Raw genomic sequence first — 26,023 nt, forward strand, 5'->3', positions numbered from 1 at the left:
AAATTGCTGCCGCATTAAGAAATAAGGGCTGGATAGTAGAAGAAGAAATCTCCTGTCTATCTGAAAATGGGTCAACGAGACGAGTAGACATTTTAGCGTACAATGCTGACACTAAACAGGGCATCATTGTGGACCCCACGATACATTTTGAAGTAGAATGTCATCAGTCAGCCGAGGTCCGCCTTGAGAAGAAGTCGATCTATGAGCCTACAGTCAACTATTTCAAGCAGAAATATGCCTTAATTCACATTGAGGTATTCGGCTCGAGGGACTATACCAGCTTTTTTCGAAGAATTTCGATGGCAGTTTGCTCTGCCAACATCTCTGAGGGATGACATTGTGATAATTGTGTTAAAAAAATCCTGCCAAATCCTAATTAATCACATGTTGCCACATTAATAGCAATTGTACTTTTTCACGCCCTTTTCTTCGTTTCCCTTCTTTAAAATTTAGTATCTATGTTTACATATGTATAATATATATATATATATATATATATATATATATATATATTTTTTTTTTTTTTTTTTTGAGGATATACTGAGTCCGTAAGGGCTACCCTCAATGGGGGGCAATTTATAACTCATTATTTGTATGAAAACATCCCTCTATTAAACAACCACCCCTCTCAAGGACCAATATTACATGGAACTATCAGTGGTTGTTTAATACAGATTTCACTGTAATAATGTATAAAATTACTGAACAGTTGAAAATAAAAAATAAAACAAATTGAAGTAAAGAGACTCGAACTGAGATTCCCATATGTACTAGTTAACATCATTATCTGCAGGGAAAATGAGTTATAATAATTTATGGGTTCGGTAGTCAAGAAAGCTGATGATTAAAGCTTTTTAAAAGTCATTTTCTGAAGAAATGACTGATTGGCAACACCAGTGATATACTAGGTGGGTCAAAAGTCACTTTCCTTAACATTCGTTCTTAGTTTCATACTTGTACACATATACACATGTCATAACTTGAATAAATGAATAGCTGGTATAATAGGTGTTGACAACCATGTTCGTGCATCAACTATTTTTCTGATTTCATGCCATGAAAACAGCCCTCGTTTTGCCGATATGCACTTGATATGACAACAGGATGGAGCACCACCTCATTTTGGTGTAGGAGTGAGGGAATTCTTCAACTAGCAATTCCATGAATGAAATGGCCGTTGTGGCACAACAGAATGACCACCCAGATCATGCGACCTGACACCACGTGATTTTTCGCTGTGAGTTATCCTGAAAATGATTGTTTTGCTCAGAAACCACAGGATCTGCATCTTTTGCGACACGTGATCGAACAGTCATTCGTGAAAATCGATGAAAGTCATGAGTTACTGTACTGCCATCTGTAAATCACGGTCTAAACATTATGAATCTGAAGGATTTGCCATTAGGTTAATTAGTATAAGTGTAACCGTTTTTTAAGTGGGCACCAATTTTTTGTTTGTAATGGTGGTTACATCACCCACTCACGTAAACCCCCAGTATGACTGGAGGGCCACACCTGTCGTTGGTTAATGGGTCCATCGGACCTGGCCGGGAGGAGTTTTAGAGTCCACCGACCTTTCTCACAAGCACCACTTGTGGAACATTTCTACGCCGTGGCAGGCCAGCGAAAGAGATGAAATAGCATTTCCTCTATTTCTGATGGTGTAGTTATAAATATTGGAGAGCAAGAACACTAATGGCTTTATTGCCAAAGCCCAGCATTAGATAACAACAACATTATAAATTGTATATCGAGAAACAGGGTCTCCATTTTGAAGAAAAGCTGTATAGGAATGTGTACTCAAATGTAAATTGAATGTAGAAAGACAATTGAAATGATAGCCGTCCAAATCTTGGATTTAAAATATCGGCAACCTAATCAATTCAAATGAACAAAAAAGAAAATGTAAATTAATGTTAAAAAATACATAATGAAATTTTAAAAAAAGAATATTCTGCAACAAGATGTGGTAGCTATCAAAACGATAAAAATTTATTGAAAATAAATAATATACATTGGATATTATAAAGATGAATAGAGATGGTGATGATGTTCAATGAAGATTTTAAAATGGTTGATGCAATTGTCTGAAGAGTCTTTTCAGGAACTTTTAATTTTCTGAGGATCTTCAATGTAAATTTGGGAATTGTTCCTCGCGCACCAAACATAAGTCCAAAGACATTCCAATATTGAATATTATATTTATGACTGAGATCATCACAGCATGGAAGGTAAATAGCGCGTTTCTCTTCATGTACCTGCCTTGGTTGATCTTCATTAATTTCGAACCTTACTGTAGGGTCAAGAATGAGACCAGTTTTTTTTATCTCGGTCAGTTATTATGATGTCAGCACGCCGTGTAGATCCTTCCGTAGAAAGACATTGAACTTCCTCATATACTTCGTATTCACCATGTTCCCTTAATCTGTTAGCAATTATTGAATGGACTGTGTTATGTCTGTCAATTTGCAGTAATTCTCCCTGAGGGTAGAAACCTAGCACCTGGGGTAACGTTTCATGCTCATTGCATCTCCTGCAATGGGTATTGCTAAGGCTTCTAAGAAGAAATGTAAAGAAGTGTTTGGGGAAAGTGACTTTTGACCCACCTTGTATATGTGTTTGAGTCTACTCTTCGAATCCTACAACCTGGTATGAGTCTCATCAAAATATTGTGTTCACTGTTGCAACATATCCTTCTGAGATCAAAAGGGATGCGGTGAAAACTTCAAATACAAGTAGTGTTATTATAATTTATATCAAAGGGCATTGATGGATTAGCTAGATGGAGGGTTGATAAATCGCTACAGGTGTACTTCTTACACTTTTAACAGTGATTTATTTCTATGTTAAGTTTTGTATCTCTATAATTTTTATTAAATACTATTAAAATATATTAACATTTGTATAGTAAAGATTCTCTAGACTTTCAATGGCTACAGATTTCCTGAGAATTTGAAACAATTTGAACAATACGGTTTATAAAACTAGTTAAACTGGTTTTTTTTATTCTGAGTTTGCTTTGTGATGTCATGTATTAAAATGGCACTGAAATCTTCAAAATTCCGCACTTGAGAACCCACATTTTCACGTTTTATCTTTACTCCTCTCCTTCTATCTGTTATAATTATTCGTCCTTCCCTCCCCCTGTTTGTTTCTTCCTCTCTCCATCTGTTTCTTTCACTTCAAAATTAAAGTTATTTTCCATTTGCAGTACCTTCGCTGTTCTTTCTTCCAGGGTAAATTGACTGCTAGGGAAAGGGTGCACTTACTATGTGATCCAGGCAGTTTTGTCGAGTATGATATGTTTGTGGAACATACATGCTCCGACTTTGGCATGGAAAAGCAAAAGGTAAGAAATTGTGAGATATGCTAGGTCGCATCTTGATAGCTCAGTTTGTTCTTCATACTTACGAGAACTGTTGTCTGTTACTTACCTTCATAAAAAGCTTTCTAAACCCAGCTATAAGTCCGTGCACTCAAGGATTCTCATCCCAACCCACAGGTTTTATTGTCAGAAAATCCTGTGAGAAGTGCCATGGACAAAGCTGCTGTTTAACAGAACTTATTGTTGGCTAAGAATGAAGACCTCGTATCTCACGAAAACCAGACTTTACAGGAGGAATAAAAAACTGTCTGTAGACGCAAATCAAGCTTTCAGGTATAACTTCCTGTAAAGTTTATTTGAATAATTTCGAGGGAAAAATTGTTCTGAGGCCGGGTATCGAACCCGGGACCTTTGGTTAAACATACCAATGCTCTACCAACTGAGCTACCCAGGAACTCTACCAGACACCGATCCAATATATATAGAGGGAAAAATTGGATCGGTGTCTGGTAGAGTTCCCAGGTAGCTCAGTTGGTAGAGCATTGGTACGTTTAACCAAAGCTCCCAGGTTCGATACCCGGCCCCGGAACAATTTGCCCCTCGAAATTATTCAACTGTCTGTAGACTTCATTTTTTATATTTTTTAAACATAATTGACCAAATTACCTTTTATATCAGAAACAGTTGTTTTTACACTTTCTACATATTATTTATGAGATTATCTTCCGATAAGACATTTTTAAAATTGAGATACGAGGTTTTCATTAGTTGACATTATGTTCCTTTGTTACTCTACCATTATGCTAGTGTTTTCATGTCATATCATTAAGGGAAGAGCTGGGTGAAACTTAACTTCTAAAATGTTTTAACTAGAGAGTTTATTTTTCTCACACATGCTCCTCTTGGAAAACGTATAATGCTACAAAATGTCAAGTAGTTTCTGATTTATGAATTATTTCTTTTATTTTTTGGATAATGTGGAATACTTTCAAAATCTATCTCCTAGCACAAATTTTAAGTATATGATCCACAAATTTGTGTATAGTGCTTCCGATATATTTATAAAAACAATGCATATCCCCATTTCAAAAATGTATCTGAGAAATATTTAGTTGCTCAAGATATAATTTTCAAGTTTTTTTCTGTTTATTATATAGATATGTTTTATTTTAAAAAGTTACTAGAATATAAAAAATCCGATACTGTATTTAATTAACCATACTTTATAAAGCATGCAAAAAATAAGTCAATTGAAAGCTTTAATATTGTAGAAACCTTTACATTTTAAATATGTAGTAATGTGCTAAAATGGAAGTATCGAAAAATCACTCTTAAGGTATGCAACAAAGTATTTAAATAGTGCAACTTCTGGTCATATTATCTAATGTAGATTGCAAATAACTCTTCTTCTTGGTCGATATAAAGATATTTGTTTGTATATTATCTTATGTGCCTTGTCATTCCGATTTTACTATTTTTTTACAACATTAAAGTCTTCAAAAATGTCAAATTTATTTTATTTTATTTTTTGGTACCGGTACTTATGCTTCACAATGAAGTAGCACTTAGGGTCATTCCATATCAAATCAACAAGGCGCTCAACCCGACCGACTCAGATTTCTTTCAAATTTTGAGGGTTTGTTTTACCTGCCGCGCTAACTAAAACTGCCGAGTTTCATATGTCCTGTGCTTTTCGTTTTCTGTCAGTGGCGTTTCAAACATGAACAAAAATCATATTTTTGTAAGCACGCCACTTCAATTAAAATTATATATCTCAACAACGTCTCCAGATAAATTTACAAAAATTGGGTGATACATTCTTAATATGTGATAGTTTTTATTGCTTATATTGTTTTCTGCATGTATTCAATTACACTAAAAAAAAACATGGTGAAACAATTTTCATATATTCATATTTAAAAATGCGGGGGTTCTATTTTAAGGAAAAAAATATATAGTACGCCTCAATTAGTGATATAATGAACTGATAAGTTTCAACTTGAAATCTTCATAGGTTACAAAGATAAAAATTATTATGTCACTGCAAGCGTAAGCTAACCGTATAAGTCGCGATAATTATGTCCCACACATTAGTTGTATTTAATTATATTTGATCATATTCTTGAATGTCGCTATGTAATTTAACATGTAGTACATAATTCGAATTTTTTAAATTATTACCTGAAATAAATTATTGTCACATGGATTTTGTTAAACCTGAAGTTCTGTAAGAAATGCTTACCTTTCATTGCTGAGATGAAATAGCCTGATCATCTTTCCAGACAGGATGCTGCGTTGTTTCAGCTGCATTTTAAAACTGCTTAGCAAGTATAATACCCATCCTAAACAGCAGGACTGTATGAAACTTGTGTTCCAGGCACTGCGGTGGATTTTGCAAATCGAAGAGCAAGCATTTTTTTCCTTTTCAGTATAGCTTTTTTCAGTCACATAACAGTGCATTATGCAACGAGCCTATAATGGTAGTAATTAAGACGCAAGTATGTTTGTTTATGAAACGAGCGCAAGCGACCATATTTCTAACTTGAAAGTATTGAAAATTAGGTCTTCGTATGGTTATGTGCGAACTGACCTGAATTGTGAGATGTGCGCAGATGCGAAAGTATTGATTTTTTCCGAGGCCGAATGTCATTGACCTTGGCACAGAATAAGATGAAAGTTACTCTGATATAACCTTTAAATTGATTTAGAATTGAAAAACGAGATGACAAATTGAATTTATTTGAATATTATTTACAATTAACGCTAATTATTATAGTAACAGAACATAACCTTCTGCGACAGTATTGGATTTCCAGCCTGCGTGACTTTTCGCTAATTGTCTTTCGATTGCATATCCGAGAATAATCGATATAACGGTACAAAGCTGACTTGTCATTGGCTGAACACCAGAACTTTAATGAGTAGGTGTACTTTAATGACATGCATTAAAGGACTGCTACCAGGTGTATAATTACTACATTTCGGCATGGTCGAGCATAAACGGTATTAATGTTTGGGAGATGATCCGTTGTCCAGTCATACAATTCCCTAGGTGTAGTTATTTGTTTATCGGATGGTCTCTGCAAACTAGCACAAGCCGCGAACCTTTTAAGTGTCCCATCTACAACGTCGCATGCTCTTTTGCCATGCGATATGCAAAAATAATGCAATTCTGTTGGAAATCCAAAATCTTCATGTAATGTGAGATTCAGTAAATTTTTTCCTATTTTTATACTGAGCAGAGAATCCATCTGAGAAATACATAATTTTTATGGTGAATTACAGATGTTTGTTTTAATGACTCTTCCTGGTTCCTCGGCGTCTTTAATATCGCAGACTTTATCTTTTACAATATTTTCAAATTTCTGTCTCTTATATTTCTCTTGTTGTAGCCTTTCTTGTTTAATAAGGAACATACCTTGGTCAAAAAGACTTGTATTTAATGAACTTACATTTGCTGTAGAGTCGACGTATTCTTCATTACTAGAGTCATTATGAGGATTCTGCGTAATAGCATCATGCAGTATTATATTTTTATTTCTTTGCGACACATAGCGCACACCTTTTGTTCCTGTTTTAAATTAGGAAATACATTAAGCATCCACGATATAACACTTCTTAAATTTTTCCTCTAATTACAATGCCCTGATTTCTCGAAGGGATTGCAGCAAACATAGGCCTATGACTTAAAACGCGACTCCATTACATCGCACAAAACTACCACATACTACAAAAACTAACGACACTGCACTTGAAACAGATTGCACATTTTGTATAAATTGAAGACTATATAAACTGCCACTCATGACGGCCTGACAGATCGACGATGCAGCTTATCAGACAAGTACGAACTCGTGCGCATGCATTGTTGGTGAAAGACGGGTTTAAGTGCTACAAACCAATACATTGATATATTTTTTACTGATATTCCTGAAACGTTTCCAAAATTAAACTTATACCAAGGGGAGAATACTCTTACCTCTATAACATACTTTTTCGTGTAATAATTTATGTCCCGCATTTATAGATATTGAGTGTTAAAATGTGTTTCACGTGACTATTCAATAAAGAATTCATTACTTTGATGCAAACCTATTTTTATTGAAACGTATGATCCATTAGCTTTAAAATAAGCCCACGTTTAAGATTCTACCTCAATTAGAAGAGAAGTTATGAATTATTTTTGTTGACATAGTATGCGACATTTTTACATTTTTTCTCGTATCGACAGAATTGCTGTATGGATATCGTGCATTATTGAGGGCTAAAATTTTACATAATTAATTAACTTAAGGTTCTTTACCATCCCACCAAATTTAATGAAAATCTGAGGTGGTCGGGTTGAAAAGTCCACTTTTTTGTGTTGATTTGACATGGAATGGCCCCTTACAGAAATGAAGTATGTGGAACAAGCGATACAGTCGAATCTTGATACAAAAATGTTTCAGGAACTACGAAAATTGTATTGTTATGTAAGGTTACTGTTGTATGGAGGACTTAATAAATTTTGTCGAAATTTATGTTCTGAAAAACAATATAGTAGAAATAAGTATAAAACAACATTACATACTATGAAATAGTATTTACTCACCGTTCTATTATCCTACTTGAAATACAAATTCATTTTACAATTCAGGCATTTTTTTAGATCAGTAATAAAATTGTACTATGTCTTTTACCACTTTAAAAATAATCTCATGTCCGTCTTGAAAATACTGTAACCAACTGTTGCTAGTTTTGAAGTAGGAATCACCAAGTACACCGGCAAAATTAAACACTTTTTGAGTTGTAGAAATGTTAAATGTTCTCAATTGTTTAAACTACTTCAAGGTAGCAATGTTAATGTCTTCTGCTGCCACAGTTTTTAATTGCTTATGTTCAGGATTAATTAATTTTGTCACTTGCGACACTGTCCTCTGTTTCTTTGCGTTTCTTTATGAATGTTATAAGTGTTGACTACTTACTGGCTTTTAAGGAACCTGGAGGTTCATTGCCGCCCTCACATAAGCCCGCCATTGGTCCCTATCCTGAGCAAGATTAATCCATTTTCTATCATATCCCACCTCCCTCAAATCCATTTTAATATTATCTTCCCATCTACGTCTCGGCCTCCCTAAAGGTCTTTTTCCCTCCGGTCTCCCAACTAACACTCTATATGCATTTCTGGATTCGCCCATACGTGTTACATGCCCTGCCCATCTCAAACGTCTGGATTTAATGTTCCTAATTATGTCAGGTGAAGAATACAATGCGTGCAGTTCTGTGTTGTGTAACTTTCTCCTTTCTCCTGTAACTTCATCCCTCTTTGCCCCAAATATTTTCCTAAGCACCTTATTCTCAAACACCCTTAACCTATGTTCCTCTCTCAAAGTAAGAGTCCAAGTTTCACAACCATAAAGAACAACCGGTAATATAACTGTTTTATAAATTCTAACTTTCAGATTTTTTGACAGCAGACTAGATGATAAAAGCTTCTCAACCGAATAATAACAGACATTTCCCATATTTATTCTGTGTTTAATTTCCTCCCGAGTGTCATTTATTTTTGTTACTGTTGCTCCAAGATATTTGAACTTCTCCACCTCTTAGTGTTGACTACACAAATCTATTTTTTTTTTGCCACTTCAAACTGCTTCAGTCCCTTATCAAAATAACTAAATACAACTAATTTGGTCTCCAAACTGATTTGTTTTCGTGTTACACATGCCATTTTAACAACTAATATTCTAATGTGAAAAGCGCCAGTGGCACAAACCATAAAGACAAATTTTCTTAAGGGTCACATGCCCTTGAAGCAGGCAGAATTCTATTGCAACACACTCCTTGTACAGAATGCCAAGATCGGTCAACAAAAGTATGAAAGAGGATAGTCGAAATAACAGGGAAACATATTTAAGAGGGTGATACCAAGTGAAAAGTGAGATAGTATTGAATATGAAAACCATGTAAATGAAAAAATATATAATATTTTTAATGTTGAATCGAGGTTTCTCTAAAATTTGACCATTGTTGTAATGATGGATAAAACATTTAAAATGTAAGAAATAAGCCAGAACCAATAATATTTATTGTTGTAACAGGATTTTTTGTTATATCAGTTTTCGTTGTACGAAGGTTCAGCTGTAATTCATTACACTGTATAGAGAGTGAATCGTAAGTAATGTCTTTAATTTCAGGAAGTTATTCTTTGAGATATTTCAAACAAAAAAGTATAATATAGTTTTGCTCGTTTTGCTTCTTCTTGTAGATAAAAATTGTTTTATATGAAACATTTCATAGCGTAATCTCAAAGACATGTTTTTCTGATAAGTCATGTATAAAAGGTATCTCCGTAACATGCCATGAAGGCACTTGGGGGGCATGGAGGTAGAGCCCCATGCTTTCCATGACCTCGGCACTAGAATGAGGTGGTGTGGTCGGCACCACGCTCTGACCGCCTTTTACCCCCGGGAAAGACCCGGTACTCAATTTTATAGGAGGCTGAGTGAACCTCAGGGCTGTTCTGAAAGTTTGGCAACGAGAAAAAATCCTGTCACCACCTGGGATCGAACCCCGGACCTTCCAGTCCGTAGCCAGCTGCTCTACCAACTGAGCTACCCGGCCGCCGATAAGTCATGTATACCATATTATATTAATGAATGAAGGTAATCAGTCATGAACTTATCTTTTACTAACGAATGAGATATTATTAATGGTATTACATCTCAAGTATATTAGAAATAATATGTTGTCATGTCACTGTCATATGCATTTTACAATTACGATGTGTGACACATCATCATATTATTTCTAATATACCGGTACTTAATCATTACCCCATTCAACTACTTCTTTCCATTCGTATGCATCAGACATACTACCTTACTGATACAATATCTTAATTTGTATGTTTTTAATGTTTTTTAAAGATTTTGACAATTTAGCGTTAAATAGACAATGACTTTCACGAGAGAATGTTTGTGTAAATTAGGTTAAGTTCAATGTAAAGTGACATGATCTTATTACCATTTACCGGTAATTAAATGTGTTCTCTACAGAAACCTGCAGAAAAGTATATTCTATTATCCATGTGCTAAAAAGGATAAATATTCATCTCCCCTCTTGCTTAAAAAAGTCCCTTGTGCAGACACTTGTATTTCCCTATTTCAACTATGCGGACATTTTACTGACTGACCTCTCCAGCGACAACAAAATGAAACTTCAACGTGCTCATAATTTGTGCGTACGTTTTGTAAGCAATGTTCGTAAATATGATCATATTACCCCATCCCTGGAAGCAATAGGTTGGCTTAAACTAGATAAGAAAAGAAATTTACATTCACTTCTCTTTCTCTTCGAAATCTTGAACTCTTCTATTCCTTCGTACCTGTCGTCTCGCTTCACTTACCTTTCTTCCCACCATAATCTGAACACACGCTCTCGTCATGAAACAATACTAACAATACCATCCCATCACACCTCTTCATACTCATCTTCTTTCACAATAGCCCTGCCAAGACTCTGGAATTCGCTACCTGCTAGCATCAGGGACTGTCGAAATAAAATTGAATTCAAACGAAAACTTACTAGGCACTTGGTCAATAATTGATTTCTTGTAAATAGTTTCTTTAATCTATCACAAAATATTTCAATATTCAGTAATTTCATCACTATACAATTTTGTTATTCTAGATTTAATTTTTAATTCAGTAAATATAAAATATTCTTTGTTTCTCTATGATAAATTATCTAGCTTTAATTATTCAGGTAATCTTTTCGTACTTTGATTTAATTATAATTGTAAATTTAATACTAATTGTAATGTTATTTGTAATTGTAATTATAAATTTAATACTAATTGTAATTTTATTGTTCATATTGTAGTTGGAATCTCCTGGTAGAGGGGCAGAGAAGGCCTGACGGCCTTATCTCTACCAGGTTAAATAAATAAATACTAATACTAAAAAATACTAACACTAAATGTAACCCAATCTGAAAATGACCATTAGTGGTTGAAAAGTTTGTTGAATTACCTTTATTATCGTAATATGTCATTCATTAGTAAAAGATAAGTTCATCCATTAATACGATTTCATAGCATGTTTTGGGAAAGCCATTGATTGAATTCCCAATATACTCAGTCCTTTTAAGATAACAGTGTATCATGATAATATATGATTAAAGAAGATTAAAGAACAATGGTACACAGACTAGGTACTCAACATACCAATGAACCAACATGATTACAAAGAAGAGCTAAACACAATCAAATACACAGCACAAGAAAACGGATACAACCCCAACATAATAGACAACATAATACGAAAGACAAAACATAATCACAAAAAACATAAGAATACAACACAAACACAAGAACACAAAAAATACATCACACTATCATACGAAAACAAAAACACACTCAAGATTGCAACCTCATTCAAGAAATTAAATTACAACATCGCATACAGAACAAATAATACTGTACAAAAACATCTCAACACACATACAACACAAACAAACAAACAAACAAATACAACCACACAGGCGTATACAAACTCAAATATAACACCTGCAACAACTTCTACATAGAACAGACAGGCAGATCATTTCAAACACGTTACAAAGAACACATCACAGCCTTAACAAAATTACAAAACACTTCACATATGCAGAACACATCACAAATGCTAAACACACCTACAGAGACACCAACACAGACATGGAAATTCTACACATCCAACCAGAAAGTCAGAAACTAAACACACTAGAACAATACGAAATATACAGACACACAAAAACACATCCAAATGAAATTCTCAACACAACTCAATTTCAGAATACACACACTCTTTGACTCTACATTACACTACACAAACACACCCCCAAAGGAAACAAAACAAAAGGCGCCAAGACCAGCAACAACCAGTTCTGATGATGGCTGATAGCAGATAAAATTTAACACGTGAAAGACATATAATATGTTTCCCAAGTGATATACCGTGTTAAAAGTTGTGTAATCAAGATGTATAAAGAATTTTAGTTTTATCTTTTAAATGTGCAAAAATTTGATCCGAACAAATTTAACTTTTCGTTCTGCAAAAGGAATTTTTCAATGTTACATTTGTTCGGATCAAATTTCTGCACAGGACAAAACTAAAATTCTTTCAATAATTTATTATCATAATACGTTGCTCTCTTAATTTGACTGAGCATATTGAGAATTAAATTAATGGCTTTCTCAAAACACACTATTAAATGTTCCATATAAAACAATTTTTATCTCGAAAAGGAAGCAATAAATGAGCAAAATTGTATTAAACTTTTTAGTTTGAAAATATCTCAAAGAATAACTTCCTGAAATGAATGACATTAATTACGGTTCACCCTGTATTAGGATCCCTTAAAAATACAAGAACCCTATCCGCAATGAATTGTGTGTGTGTAGTTTCCTGGTGACTCCGTAATCACAGGCCATGGCCTCATCAATGGACGGATAGCCTACATGTTCAGTCAGGACTTCACTGTCTTTGGTGGAAGCCTCTCCAGTATCCATGCCAAGAAAATCTGTAAGGTAAGAGAGAACAATATTAAAATCGAGGTGGGATTTCTGTTACAAGTAACTAGCCTAACAATAATGTTAACTCTGTTGAAGATCATGGACCAGGCCGTGCTAGTTGGTGCCCCCATTATCGGACTGAATGATTCCGGTGGCGCTCGCATCCAGGAAGGAGTCGAGTCTCTGGCTGGCTATGCTGACATTTTTCTGAGAAATGTGTTGGCCTCAGGAGTCATTCCTCAGGTGAGCTGGCTGTCTCTAGGTGATGCGATGGTACTATGTAGCTAATGGTATGAGGAACTGGAGCCTTTTGTGTCTAGGAGTTGACCGGTTGCTATTTTTCAGATTTCCATGGTCATGGGTCCTTGTGCTGGAGGTGCCGTGTACTCCCCTGCAATGACAGATTTCACCTTCATGGTAGAAGACACATCTTACCTTTTCATTACAGGACCTGATGTCGTTAAGGTAGGCTATTTATATTTCACTCTTAAAGGTAGACTATGTTATTACAGCAATATAATTCAACATATATTTAAAGAATTGGATTCGGAACACCTCAAAATCTGTGCTTCAGTGGCTGACCATGATAATATCTTTGAAAAATATTGGAGTGCAAGAGGTCAAATGACTTTATTGTCAAACGTCTGGCATTAGAAAACAACAACAACGTATTTAAAGAATGGCAGAAAGAAGAGTACCAACATTAAGTGGAGAGGATGGTATTTTTTTGGTGAAAATTGAGTAAATTTTCAAAAAAAAAAAATATTCTTTAAAATACTCTGTGGTATGTGTGGAATGCATAGCATAATATTTTGTGGGTAGTTGTGCCTTTATCGGATGTTAAGTCGCCATTTTTAAACTTCCTGCGTTATGGATTTCTAAATCACTTGCCCACTTTTATTGTTGTTTCCAGTAAATTAAATTAAAAAAAAAAAAAAAAATTTTTTTTCTGTAAAATACCCTTTGATATGTGTGGAATGCATTGCATAACATTTTGTGGGTATTTGTGCCCTTATTGGATGTTGAGACGTCATTTTTATACTTCTTGTGCTATAGATTTTTAAATCAGACACCCGCTTTTATCGGTTTCCAGTAACTTCATTTTTTTGCTACATTGCCAGACAAAAATGGATATAATTTCTGAACTATTAAAGATACATGCATGAAATTTAGAACACACATTCTTTAGACTATTAGGAAACTTTTCTCTGTAACAGAATTTGTTAATTGATTTCATTTTAAAAATACGTCCGTTTGTTTGCAAGAAAGGAAATCAGAAAATTGTTATTAAATTTTAATTGTTTATTTTACAAACGTAGGACTAATATCAAAATTCTGTTACAGACAGTTTGTAGAACATGCGTTTGCAAATACATTGCAAAAAACTGTTTGAATCTATCTTTAAAAACGGTTTAGATATATCGGTTTTAGTACAATCCTGCATTGGGTTTTTTTTTTTTTTCAAATTTGGGCCCCCAAATAATTTTTTTCAAAATATTTTTATTTGGTTGAGTTGCCACAGCTATGAGTTGTCTACATACAAAAAATTGATATTTTACACCAAATAGGAAAAAAGTTTTAAAAAATACCATCCTCTCCCCTTAATATGGAGTCCGACGAGTTAGCTCTGTGATAGCATGTCTGCCTCCAGACTAGCCGGCCCGGGTTCGATTCCCAGCGGGGTCAGAAATGTTCTTATAAAATTTCTACCTCAGGGCTAGGAGAGATGGTGGTGAACAACTTCTAATCACTAAATTGTGCACCAATATGCCTGGGTTAAATCCCAAATCTCTCCGCAGTGCATATGAAGAGAACGCATATGTCACTGTTGATAGTGATTCATTCGTCGGATGGGAATGTCAAGCCTGGCGGCCCCCTTGGTGCTATTCGACAGGAGTAGGCTACATGCCGGCACCGGTTTCCCCTTCTCCTTTCCTCATTTTCATCATCATCCTCACCCATTCCCTACACTACACTTACACGAACACTTAACTTACACTCATCCTACTACAAGACATAACTCTTCACAGATGCACATCATGCATAACGTGGCCTCCGAAGTGGTATGCAATTTGAAAATAGATCACAGTCCTGCCATCTATCCACAGTATGCGGAACCCAAATAACACAAAGTGAAATGGGTAGGCATTAGACAGACACACACACACACACACACATTAATATGGAGTATAAACTCAAGGAAAAACGAGATAAATATAAGTAGACTATGAAAAGGTAGAATCAGCAGTTGGGAAGCCAAACAGACATATGATTAATCCTCTTCCCCCCTCCCTCCCTCTCTCTCTCTCTCTCTCTCTCTCTCTCTCTCTCTCTCTCACACACACACACACACACACACACACACACACACACACACACACAGCACATATTGGTGTGTAGTCATTTACACCTCTGCCTATTTTGATTAAGAATCCTGTTTTGAGGTTGAAGCACCCAATAGGTCGGATTCTGTTAGCTCCATCTTTTTTTTTTTTTATTTTAGTAGGTTATTTTACGACGCTTTATCAGCAGCTTAGGTTATTTAGCATCTGAATGAGATGAAGGTGATAATGCTGGTGAAATGAGTCCATGGTCCAGCACCGAAAGTTACCCAGCATTTGCTCATATTGGGTTGAGGGAAAACCCCGGAAAAAACCTCAACCAGGTAACTTGCCCTGACCGGGAATCGAACCCGGGCCACCTAGTTTCGCGGCCAGACGCACTAACCATTACTCCACAGATGTGGACAGCTCCATATCATAGGATGACATATCAGTATGGAAGTATGATCAGTATGATAAAGATGAAGGTGATAATAACGTCAACATGAACGTAAGGTCCAATGCTGAAAGTTACCTAGCATTTGCTCTTAATGGGTTGAGGGGAAAACTCCGGAAAAAATCTCAACCAGGCAACTTGTTCCAACCAGGATTCGATCCTGGGCCCACTAGTCTTGTAGTCAGACACACTGACTACTAGTACTTCAAAGTGGCAGATATTATTATTATTATTATTATTATTATTATTATTATTATTATTATTATTATTATTATTATTTTAAATTAAAAGTGACCAAAGTTATCTCAAAATGAATTCACTGTGAAAATTTTCATTTTTCTAAATACATTTGCAGCTTTCACAGATGGACATGGATACTGACCTCTTATACATCTTTCCTGTTTTGTTTTACATAGGTAGTCAGTAATTCTGCATTAAGAATTTCTTTTGTCTATGAAGCAGTTTACATGTCAGTATATTGTAACAAGTCAATATTAAACAGTATTCTGTTTGGTACATCAACAGTCTGTGACAAACGAGAATGTGACGCAGGAAGAATTGGGGGGAGCGAAGACTCACACAACAACTTCCGGTGTGGCACACAAAGCCTTCCACAACGATGTCGATGCTCTGCTGCAACTGAGGAACTTCCTGGGCTTCTTACCACTGTCCAACAAGGACCCGTCACCCATCAGAATTTGTGACGATCCATGGTAAATTAATTAAAGAAATCACTTTCACGATTTGTCAGTAAAGTTTATCATAATCTGTTTTGGTGATATTCTCTCCCCTAGTTTTGTGATAGAGAATAATTACGATAATATCTTCTGAGGCTCAATGTATCCCACATTCATAAACCACTTACCAGACACTCTTCTAGCCCAGAAGGTCTACATCATAACAGAGTCCATTCTGCATTTTTCTAAAGTACATGACATTTTATTGCAAGGAGATGCACTATCACCTATACTTTTTAACTTTTCTCTAGAGTATGCCATTAGGAAAGTCCAGGATAACAGAGAGGGTTTGGAATTGAACGGGTTACATCAGCTGCTTGTCTATATGGATGACGTGAATATGTTAGAAGAAAATCCACAAACGATTAGGGAAAACACGGGAAGTTTACTTGAAGCAAGTAAAGAGATAGGTTTGGAAGTAAATCCCGAAAAGACAAAGTGTACCATCACCTGAATGCAAGAACTAGGTAACTTGATTTTTCATATTTTGTGACATTGCCTATTTACTTATTTATTGCACTAAGGAATATGTCTCGTTTTCTTTTACCTATTTGTTATATTGGAAAATAGATGTCGCTGATATCGTTCGATCAGTTGCCTAGTTCTTGCATTACATTTTGTGCGATTTTTGCTATGCTATAAAAGAGGTAACTAAAAAACGCAAATTTCGAGTTACCTAGTTCTTGCATTCACGTGACGATATGATTATATCTCGTGACCAGAATATTGTACGAAATGGAAATATAAAAATTGGAAATTTGTCCTTTGAGGAGGTGGAGAAGTTCAAATACCTAGGAGCAACAGTAACAAATATAAATGATACTCGGGAGGAAATTAAACACAGAATAAATATGGGAAACACCTGTTATTATTCGGTTGAGAAGCTTTTATCATCCAGTCTGCTGTCAAAAAATCTGAAAGTTAGAATTTATAAAACAGTTATATTACAGGTTGTTCTTTATGGTTGTGAAACTTGGACTCTCACTTTGAGAAACAACAGGTGTTTGAGAATAAGGTGCTTAGATAAATATTTGGGGCTGAGAGGGATGAAGTTACAGGAGAATGGAGAAAGTTACACAACACAGAACTGCACGCATTGTATTCTTCACCTGACATAATTAGGAACATAAAATCCAGACGTTTGAGATGGGCAGGGCATGTAGCACGTATGGGCGAATCCAGAAATGCATATAGAATGTTAGTTGGGAGGCCGGAGGAAAAAAGACGTTTGGGGAGGGCGAGACGTAGATGGGAAGATAATATTAAAATGGACTTGAGGGAGATGGGATATGATGATAGAGACTGAATTGATCTTGCTTAGGATAGGGACCTATGGCGGGCTTATGTGAGGGCGGCAATGAACCTCCGGGTTCCTTAAAAGCCAGTAAGTAAGTAAGTACATGACATTTTATTACTCTAGATCTATGATGCTAAACATCTGCTATCTTACAAGGCTTAAAAGAACCATGTGATTGTCTCTGTAGGGAGCGAGATGTACCAGCCTTGGATACACTGATACCACAGGAGACAACGGAAGCATATGACATGTTGGACGTGGTGATGAATGTCGTGGATGAGAGAGAGTTCTTTGAGATCATGCCCAACTATGCCCGAAACATAGTTGTGGGTTTCGGAAGAATGAATGGGAGAACTGTCGGCATTGTTGGCAACCAACCCAAGAATGCTGCAGGTATTTCACACAACTTTGCTCAGTTTGTTTTGATGTACTTAAATTTTCTCTACTACTTCCATTCAACCTTTGCTCCAGTATTACTGTGTCATATATATTTCATCTATTTCATCCTTAAGTTGTGTTTTTTTGTAGTTTATTAACAGCATCAATGATGTTCATGAATGTTCCAATTCCACAGTCAAGCAGACCTATTTATATGTAACAGGCATTCGCATTTGAAAATGGTACACACGTACTGAAAACGTTAATGCTATAAATATAATACTAGATAAGCACAGACTGTTTAATTTACTCAATACTTAAGCTTACAAAAAGTGCTTTCTATCTATCTACCAAACTATCAAAAAGTAGGATATACAAGACATACCGAAAGCCTGAACAAACCAAACTTAACCTGTAACTGGTTTTCGCTGATCTTCAGTTTAAAAAAAAAAAAAAAAAAAAAAAAAAAGCATTCTAAAAGCCTCAACAAATCTAACCTAACCTGTCACTGATCTTCGACCTAACGAAAACTTGCCTTATATCTACCTATGTGCCAAAAACATATGTGGAATGCATACCAAAAGTCTGAACAAACCAGACCTAACCTGTCACCGTTTCTCGACCTTACTCTCTTATGTATTTTTACAGATACTGACAGCATAGGAATAGTCATTCCTAGAGTTACCTGCCAATTTGATGCCAATGCACAATTTAATGTGAACTGTTTTTTGAGTGGAAATGTCGAAAAAATCTATGAAAAGTAATGTATTTAATTTAGGCCTGTGCCGTGGTTATGTTCATAAAGCTATATAGTTTCATTTTATCATGAAATAACAGAACAAAAATCAGACGTCAGTCCTGTGTGTGATGCATAGTGAGATCGAAATTTCAATAAAGAAACTGTTTTTAGATTACATCCTACTGTAAGGAATATTCTTGTTGTGAAGATTATCGTCATCCCAATGAAAATGGAGGGGAAATTCATCACATCGCCACCACCATTGTTAATCAATAATCTCCTCTTTCTTCTGCCTTTCCCCTCTTCTTATCCTTTCTCTCTTTATTTTTATTCTTTTCTTTTTCTGCACTATCAACCATTCCAGGAAAACAAGAACTTGTGTTATAAGTCTCTGGACTGCATAGAACTTCAGATGTTGTGCTGTACAAACCACAGCTTGTGTGAATCCTGTCTCGTTTCTTTAGGATGCTTGGATATCAACTCGTCTGTGAAAGGCGCGAGGTTTGTTCGGTTCTGTGATGCCTTCAACATTCCCATCATCACATTTGTGGATGTCCCTGGCTTCCTGCCTGGCACAGGTCAAGAACATAACGGCATCATCCGCCATGGAGCCAAGCTGCTGTATGCGTTTGCAGAGGCCACCGTACCAAAGATCACGGTCATTACCAGGAAGGTGAGTGCCAGGGATAAAGCTGTCAGTTCAGGTGTAATTGGAAGTTAATTTTCTGCAAACCTCAAACATGCTTCCTTCAATATCCTGCAGATTTGCATGTTTTACAACTTCACTTAGTGGATGCAAGAACATACTGTATGAAGTGGATTAATATGACATCAGATATTCATATAAGACGTGATGTTTACAACAGGCCAACATCCATGTCCTGGAAATACAAGCTTGGTAAAAAGCCACTAAATTTTAATATTGACCATGGCATTGGTCAGAACTGATTTTTCCCATCAAAATTTGTTGAAGTATAAAGAAAACTCTTATGTGAAATATTTTAACGTTTGTCTAATTGGGTTGCAAGGAATAGCGTAGTGCAGTGATCGCGATACATGCCCCTGTCTCCACTCAAACCTAACCATGGCTTCATACCCCCACCCACTGTTTACAGCATTCACTTCGATAGAAGTAAAGACAGATATCAGCAGAAGATGTACACATGTAGTGTTACATGTGTGTAGGATAATATGTTTCGATGTCTTTTTCAAAACAGAAAACAGATAATATGTAAAACTTAACTTTAAGGAGCATGGGAAGGAACAGTATTTCTTTTGTGCTGATGCCAAAATATGAGATATTTAATTTGTTGTAAAATTTTAAATGAAGTATAAAAGAAAAATGTACATTGTCATTATTCTACCACGTCCGTACCTGTAAGTTGAATATTTCACTAATAAACAAATAAACAAACAATAAAAAAGTATCTTCTTCTATGTCTTATCTTAATCGGGGTAAAATACTTTGACGTTTTTCCGATGTATGTAGTGTAATTTGAATATTTCAGTAATAAACGAACAATAAAAAGTATCAGCTTCTATGTCTTAATCGGGGTAAAATATTTCGACGTAAGTTATGTGGTGTAATTTATAACTTCGTGATCAGCCTGGTAAGTTTTTGTAATTTCAAATATCGCTGAAGTAAAGTACACGTTATTTTTATGGTAAATAAGAAAATATATTTTATTTTATTTATAATACAAAAATAATGAATATGAGGATAAAAAGTTAACACGGAAAAAAGTGTGTGTAGTTAATAAGTAGAAGAATATTATATTGTTTTTTTTTTGGTCCGACTCTGCACTGTCATTCACCACATTACCTGAAGAGATATCCACTCCACCCCTCTCCCTGCGATAGTGGTGTGAGGGTTGCATTTCTATTACGTCACAATTTTGTGGTGTTTGGCAACCACTGGTGTAGTGAATTCCATAACCTCTCCCACGAAGGTTAAAATAAAACCATTTAATTATTATTAATTGAATCAAGGATACAATGATAGAGAATATGATGCAATTTATTTCAGGGTTATGGTGGTGCATATGACGTCATGTCCTCCAAGCACTTGCGAGGGGATGTTAATTATGCCTGGCCAACAGCTGAAGTAGCAGTGATGGGGGCAAAGGGTGCCACATCCATTCTCTTCAAGGGCAAACCTGACGTGAGCAAGTACGAAGCAGAATATGTTGAGAAATTCGGTAACCCCTTCCCAGCTGCTGTGAGAGGTGCGTATTCACCTTCTTTCCTTACTTTGACTCCTCTTGCCAGCTTCACCAATACTATTCTGTCACTATATCTTCATCAGTTTGGTGCTCGTGTAACTAAAACAAAATATTTATTCTTCATTGTTCTATATATATATATATATATATATATATATATATATATATATATATATGCCCCCCAAGTGCCTTCATGGCATGTAACGGGGATACCTTTACCTTTTACCTTTTACCATTGTTCTATATATACTTTTAACACTTATATAATCACTGATTAACTTTATAACTCTACATTGTGTTAATATGAGAAAATTACGTGGTTTATTAGTTTCGAAGTGATATTATTCATTGCCCGAAGCCTAGTGAAGGTCCTGCGCTATTTTCTAGTTTCCCGTTGTGGTGGGGTGTGTTGTTGATTGTGTCGAAAAGGTTGTGTGTTTTGAAATTCTGTTGAGTGTTCAGGATGTGCTGTGGTTATGTTTTTGTATGTTTGTAAATTTCATATTCTATAGTGTCAAGTTTCTGTTTTTTTGGCTGGATGTGTAGTATTGTGTAGTATTTTCATGTCAGCAACACAGATACTGACATAAAAATACTACACATCCAGCCAGAAAACCAGAAACTTGACACTCTAGAACAGTGTTCCGCAACCGGTGTGCCTTCACAAGATGAAAGGTGTGACGCGAAAATTAATTGAAATTAAAATGGTGTGTTGACAAAACATGCCCAATCCCCGAGTGTGTTGTGTGTGGTGAAAATCTCAGTAATGCTATGGTTCCCAGTAAATTGAAACGACATTTGGTAACAAAATATTCTTTTCTGTGAAACAAAGATGAATATTATTATCGTCGGTTGTTTGAACAAAATAAAAGAAACAAATGACGCTCATGACGATGTCGGTACAGGTTTCACAAAAAGTACAAGAAGCTAGCTATAAGGTACCCGAACTTATCATAAAGGCCAAAAAAAGCACACATAATAGCTGAAACGTTGTTAATGCCTGAAAATCGGTCGTTTGAGATGTTCCCAACTGTATGGCCCCTTGCTGGCAATAATAAAGTGTTGACGGACTTAATTAAAGAACATCTAGTAATCTTGCAGCAGAAGTTCAAGAATTATTTCGGAGAGGGTATTCAAGATTTTTACTGGGTTTGTGATCCATTCATTGTGGATTCAAAACATCTTCTGTACAAGAGGAACTACCAGACTTAAAAGCAGACAGAATATTGTAATTAAAACTTCTCGAAGTGCCTTTGAAAACTACATAATGTGTATGAACTGGGCTGTTCGACGTTAACTGAAAATTAAAACATCAAAAAGGGAGAGACCCGAATCCATCGATGAAGAAATGAGGCTTGCATTATTATCGATTCCGTCATAGATCAGCCACCTGTGTGCAGCTAAGCAGGCCCAAGTATCGCAGAGTCGATTTCTGTTTCATAATATATCAAAAATAATAATAATAATAATAATAATAATAATAATAATAATAATAAATTTAATTACATTACGTAATTATATTAAGAGAGTCACAGCATATGTTTTTGAGGGGATTAATATTTTGGTGTGCCGTGTTGAGTCTAGGCCCGTCTAGGGTGTGCTGTGAGTATAAAAAGGTTCCTGAACACTGCTCTAGAACAATATGAAATCTACAAACATACAAAAACACTCCTCCAGCACATCCTGAACACTCAACTCAATTTCATAACAAACACCCTTTTCCACTTTTCAACACAATCATGAATACACCCCACCACAACAGGAAACCAGAAGATAGCGCGGGACCTTCACTAAGCTTTGGACAATGAAGAATATCACTTCGAAACTAATCAGCCAGGTAATTTCCTAAAAAGTTAACACAGTAAAGAAGTTGTAAAGTTAATCAGTGAAAATATTTATGTTATATGACGGTCTTTGGTGCAATGTTGCAGGTTTTGTGGATGACATCATAGAGCCCAGAACCACTCGCTGGAGGGTCTGCCAAGACTTGGATCTTCTGTCCACAAAGAGACTGAGCAACCCTCCAAAGAAGCATGGCAACATTCCTCTGTAATCAGAGAAAGCGTTCATCAGTGGCTTTAGTATAACTGAGCTTCGCCCTGCAACGGAGAGTTGATAATTATGTGCCAACATTCCATTAGGTTACATAGTCATTTATACTAGCATTTATTTTTGTGTGATATTAGTCATATACTCACATATATATTTTTGTATACTACCGATATTATAGAGTCAAATACTCGTATATATTTTCGTGTACGGTACTATTTTTTAAACATGTAACTCGTGTATGTACATGACAAAATGAGTTGGAGGAAACGAATCTCAATTTAATATAGCTGGTTGTTGTTACAACCTCCTAAGAATCTCTGAAGTATATAAACATATCATTAGACTAGAGTATTAAAATGCATTTCTTTTAAACTTAATAGTGATTGCTGAAGGGACTGAATCATTTCGGTGTTTAGCCATCACAGAGTACAAGTTTCCTAGTTAATAAATATTTAACTGTATGAATTTTTAGGCTTTCACAATGACTGTGATCAGAATTAGGCTTTTGGGTAACCCACCGTGTCCTGGAACTTTACATTTTTCAAAAGCCTAGTTCTGTAATATTTAGCTGTCTGAAGTATTATATTAGAAACATAATTATGTTCATGAGAAATGTTCCTTTTTGTTGACATTTACATAAATAATGGATTCCAAATGATGTTAACTTGTTTTTACTGAAATGCATTGCATACCAGAGAGTAAATGTTGTTTTCTCACCCTCCCTGCATAAAATTGTCACTGGTTAGATTATTCCTGAAAATAATGTAAATTTCAAGTAATAGTGGAAAGTTGTTTACAAAATGCCACTGCTTGCATCTCTCATATCTCCACTAACAATGAGCTATATGCCAGTTATTTGCAACCCACTCTCAGATGGAAGAATTAAAAGTGTCCGTGCTTTCCAATAGACTCTCTAAATGGCAACTCTCTGCCTCATATCTTCAGAAAATGACTCTCGAACTCCAGTAGCGTTCTTTGCATGAAATATTAAAATTTTCTTTTATTTTAGACACTTCTGCAGGCTTGCATGATGAAAATACTAACATTCTCCCTACACGACACAATAACTTCCGAGAATAAGCCTCTAATCGAGAACTGATGACATCTAATTGTTTCTTAGTTAAGATAGATACGCCCTTCCTTTTTCTACTTTTTATTTGCCACGACTCAGTTTACACGAAATTTCACCATCAGTTCGTACATTGCTGTTCTATGATGAAGAGCACTATCAAACCAATGGTGTTCGGGTAAAAGAAGTTAAGTCATTTTTTGTGCAAATGAAGTTTTGTTCCCCAGATGAATACACAAGTTAAATTCTACAAGTGTGCGTGTAAAAAACAAAATAATACTAGCATTTTATTTGTTTTATTTGTGTAGAAAATTATTTGCAAAAGGGTCTGAAGTTTAATTTTAATTTATGTCAAAATTCATTTTTATGACTTAACCGTATCTCCCTTTACCCAAACACCATCGAAATATGCTGGTACTATCGATTATTGAAAGTTGAGTCGATATTTTTGGCGTCATTATCACAAAATCCACTTGAAAAGTATTTCTTAAGAGCGGAATTTCCATTAAACTGGGTTTTCTTAAAAGCAGGAATTCATTACATGATTGTTATGGAAATTTGGCTGGAACTTAACAGAATCTTAGAAACAGGAATGTTAAAACGGGATTTTACTGTAACCAGAACTATTTTAATCCAATTTAATCACAGTATTTTGCATAATGAATGAAGTTATTAGATACATATGTACAATCAAATACTGAAATATACATACATCATAATTTTATAAAATAATAAGCTAGTAAAATTAAAATAAAATAAACACGTTAATGGATTTGCCTTAATTCATACTCTTGCAAGATGTAATGCCTGCATTCTAAGATTTTCCTTGGTGGCAGTTCTTGTTACTGGAGAATGAGTTACAAAGAGAACACGTTCATTCTGCCTCAAGAGACGTTATCAATACCCACACATTGCAGAATCTGGAAAGAGTACTGTTTCTGAATTTACATAAACTAAAATATTTACAATTCTTCTTCCAGTCGCATTACCGGTACTACAAATGAAATGTCATTTTCTTAATAAATGTTAGAAAATGCCAGTATAAATGTACATGTTCTTGTAATAGTATAAAAATTAGCAGAAAGACATATTTTTAATTAAATATGCATATATTGTGCATACATTTTATCTTTCCACACTAGAAGACGTAGAGTGGAAGGAGCAGTGCAACTGCCCACATGCGGCGCACTGAGCTCTCGGTTATGAGTCAAGAATACACGACAGTGTTTTACAATTTGAAATTATGAATGTACTAAAAAATGCTTACCTTTTGAAAGACTATGTAGAAAGTGTTCCCTGTTTGCTCCAAGGTAGACATTGTAGCATCTACATACATTTTGATTAGGAAATAACATTTCAATGGATACCTAGCCATTGTGATATACCCGGAAACGAGAAAGTCGATAATATTGCAAAACAGGCAACATATTTGCATCCAAGACCTCTTCAAGTGATATCTCTATCCAATGCTTTTGCTTCAGTAAAGTCTCATTTTACAAACCTATGGATCAACAATTGGCTCTCTTCTGACAAAGGAAAAATTTTACAGTCTGTACAAAAGATGGTAGAGAGTGGATTAATCTTGCTCAGGATATGGTTCAATGGCGGGCTTATGTGAGGGCGGCAATGAACCTCCGGGTTCCTTAAAAGCCAATAAGTAAGTAAGTACAAAAGAAACCAAATGACCTGGAAATGTACAAAAACTTGCCCAGACATGTTCAAACATTTTTAACAAGGGCAGAACAGGTCACATTGTCACTCAATTGTACCTACACCTATTTCACATTTCTGATAATCCTACTTGTCTGTGGTGTAATAATCATGATGAAGATCTGGAACACATTCTTCTATACTGTCCATCCATCAACCACAAAAGAAGTAAATTAAAATC

The 26,023-nt window shown here is 35.4% G+C and overlaps 1 protein-coding gene across 1 annotated transcript in view; it reads left to right on the forward strand.

The window, feature by feature from the left end:
* The window catches only part of LOC138706604 (propionyl-CoA carboxylase beta chain, mitochondrial-like), a 32,208-nt gene extending 9,010 nt beyond the window's left edge, over nucleotides 1-23,198 (forward strand). The window contains exons 2-10 of the mRNA XM_069836117.1: nucleotides 3,236-3,349; nucleotides 12,750-12,875; nucleotides 12,957-13,103; nucleotides 13,206-13,325; nucleotides 16,164-16,351; nucleotides 17,860-18,065; nucleotides 19,254-19,462; nucleotides 20,816-21,014; nucleotides 22,943-23,198. Coding sequence (XP_069692218.1) covers nucleotides 3,236-3,349; nucleotides 12,750-12,875; nucleotides 12,957-13,103; nucleotides 13,206-13,325; nucleotides 16,164-16,351; nucleotides 17,860-18,065; nucleotides 19,254-19,462; nucleotides 20,816-21,014; nucleotides 22,943-23,064 — 1,431 coding nt within the window. The 3' untranslated portion in view covers nucleotides 23,065-23,198. The remainder of the gene's footprint in view (nucleotides 1-3,235; nucleotides 3,350-12,749; nucleotides 12,876-12,956; nucleotides 13,104-13,205; nucleotides 13,326-16,163; nucleotides 16,352-17,859; nucleotides 18,066-19,253; nucleotides 19,463-20,815; nucleotides 21,015-22,942) is intronic.
* The last annotated feature ends 2,825 nt before the right edge of the window (nucleotides 23,199-26,023 follow it).

Source organism: Periplaneta americana, chromosome 9 (assembly GCF_040183065.1).
Source record: "Periplaneta americana isolate PAMFEO1 chromosome 9, P.americana_PAMFEO1_priV1, whole genome shotgun sequence".
NCBI lineage: Eukaryota > Metazoa > Arthropoda > Insecta > Blattodea > Blattidae > Periplaneta > Periplaneta americana.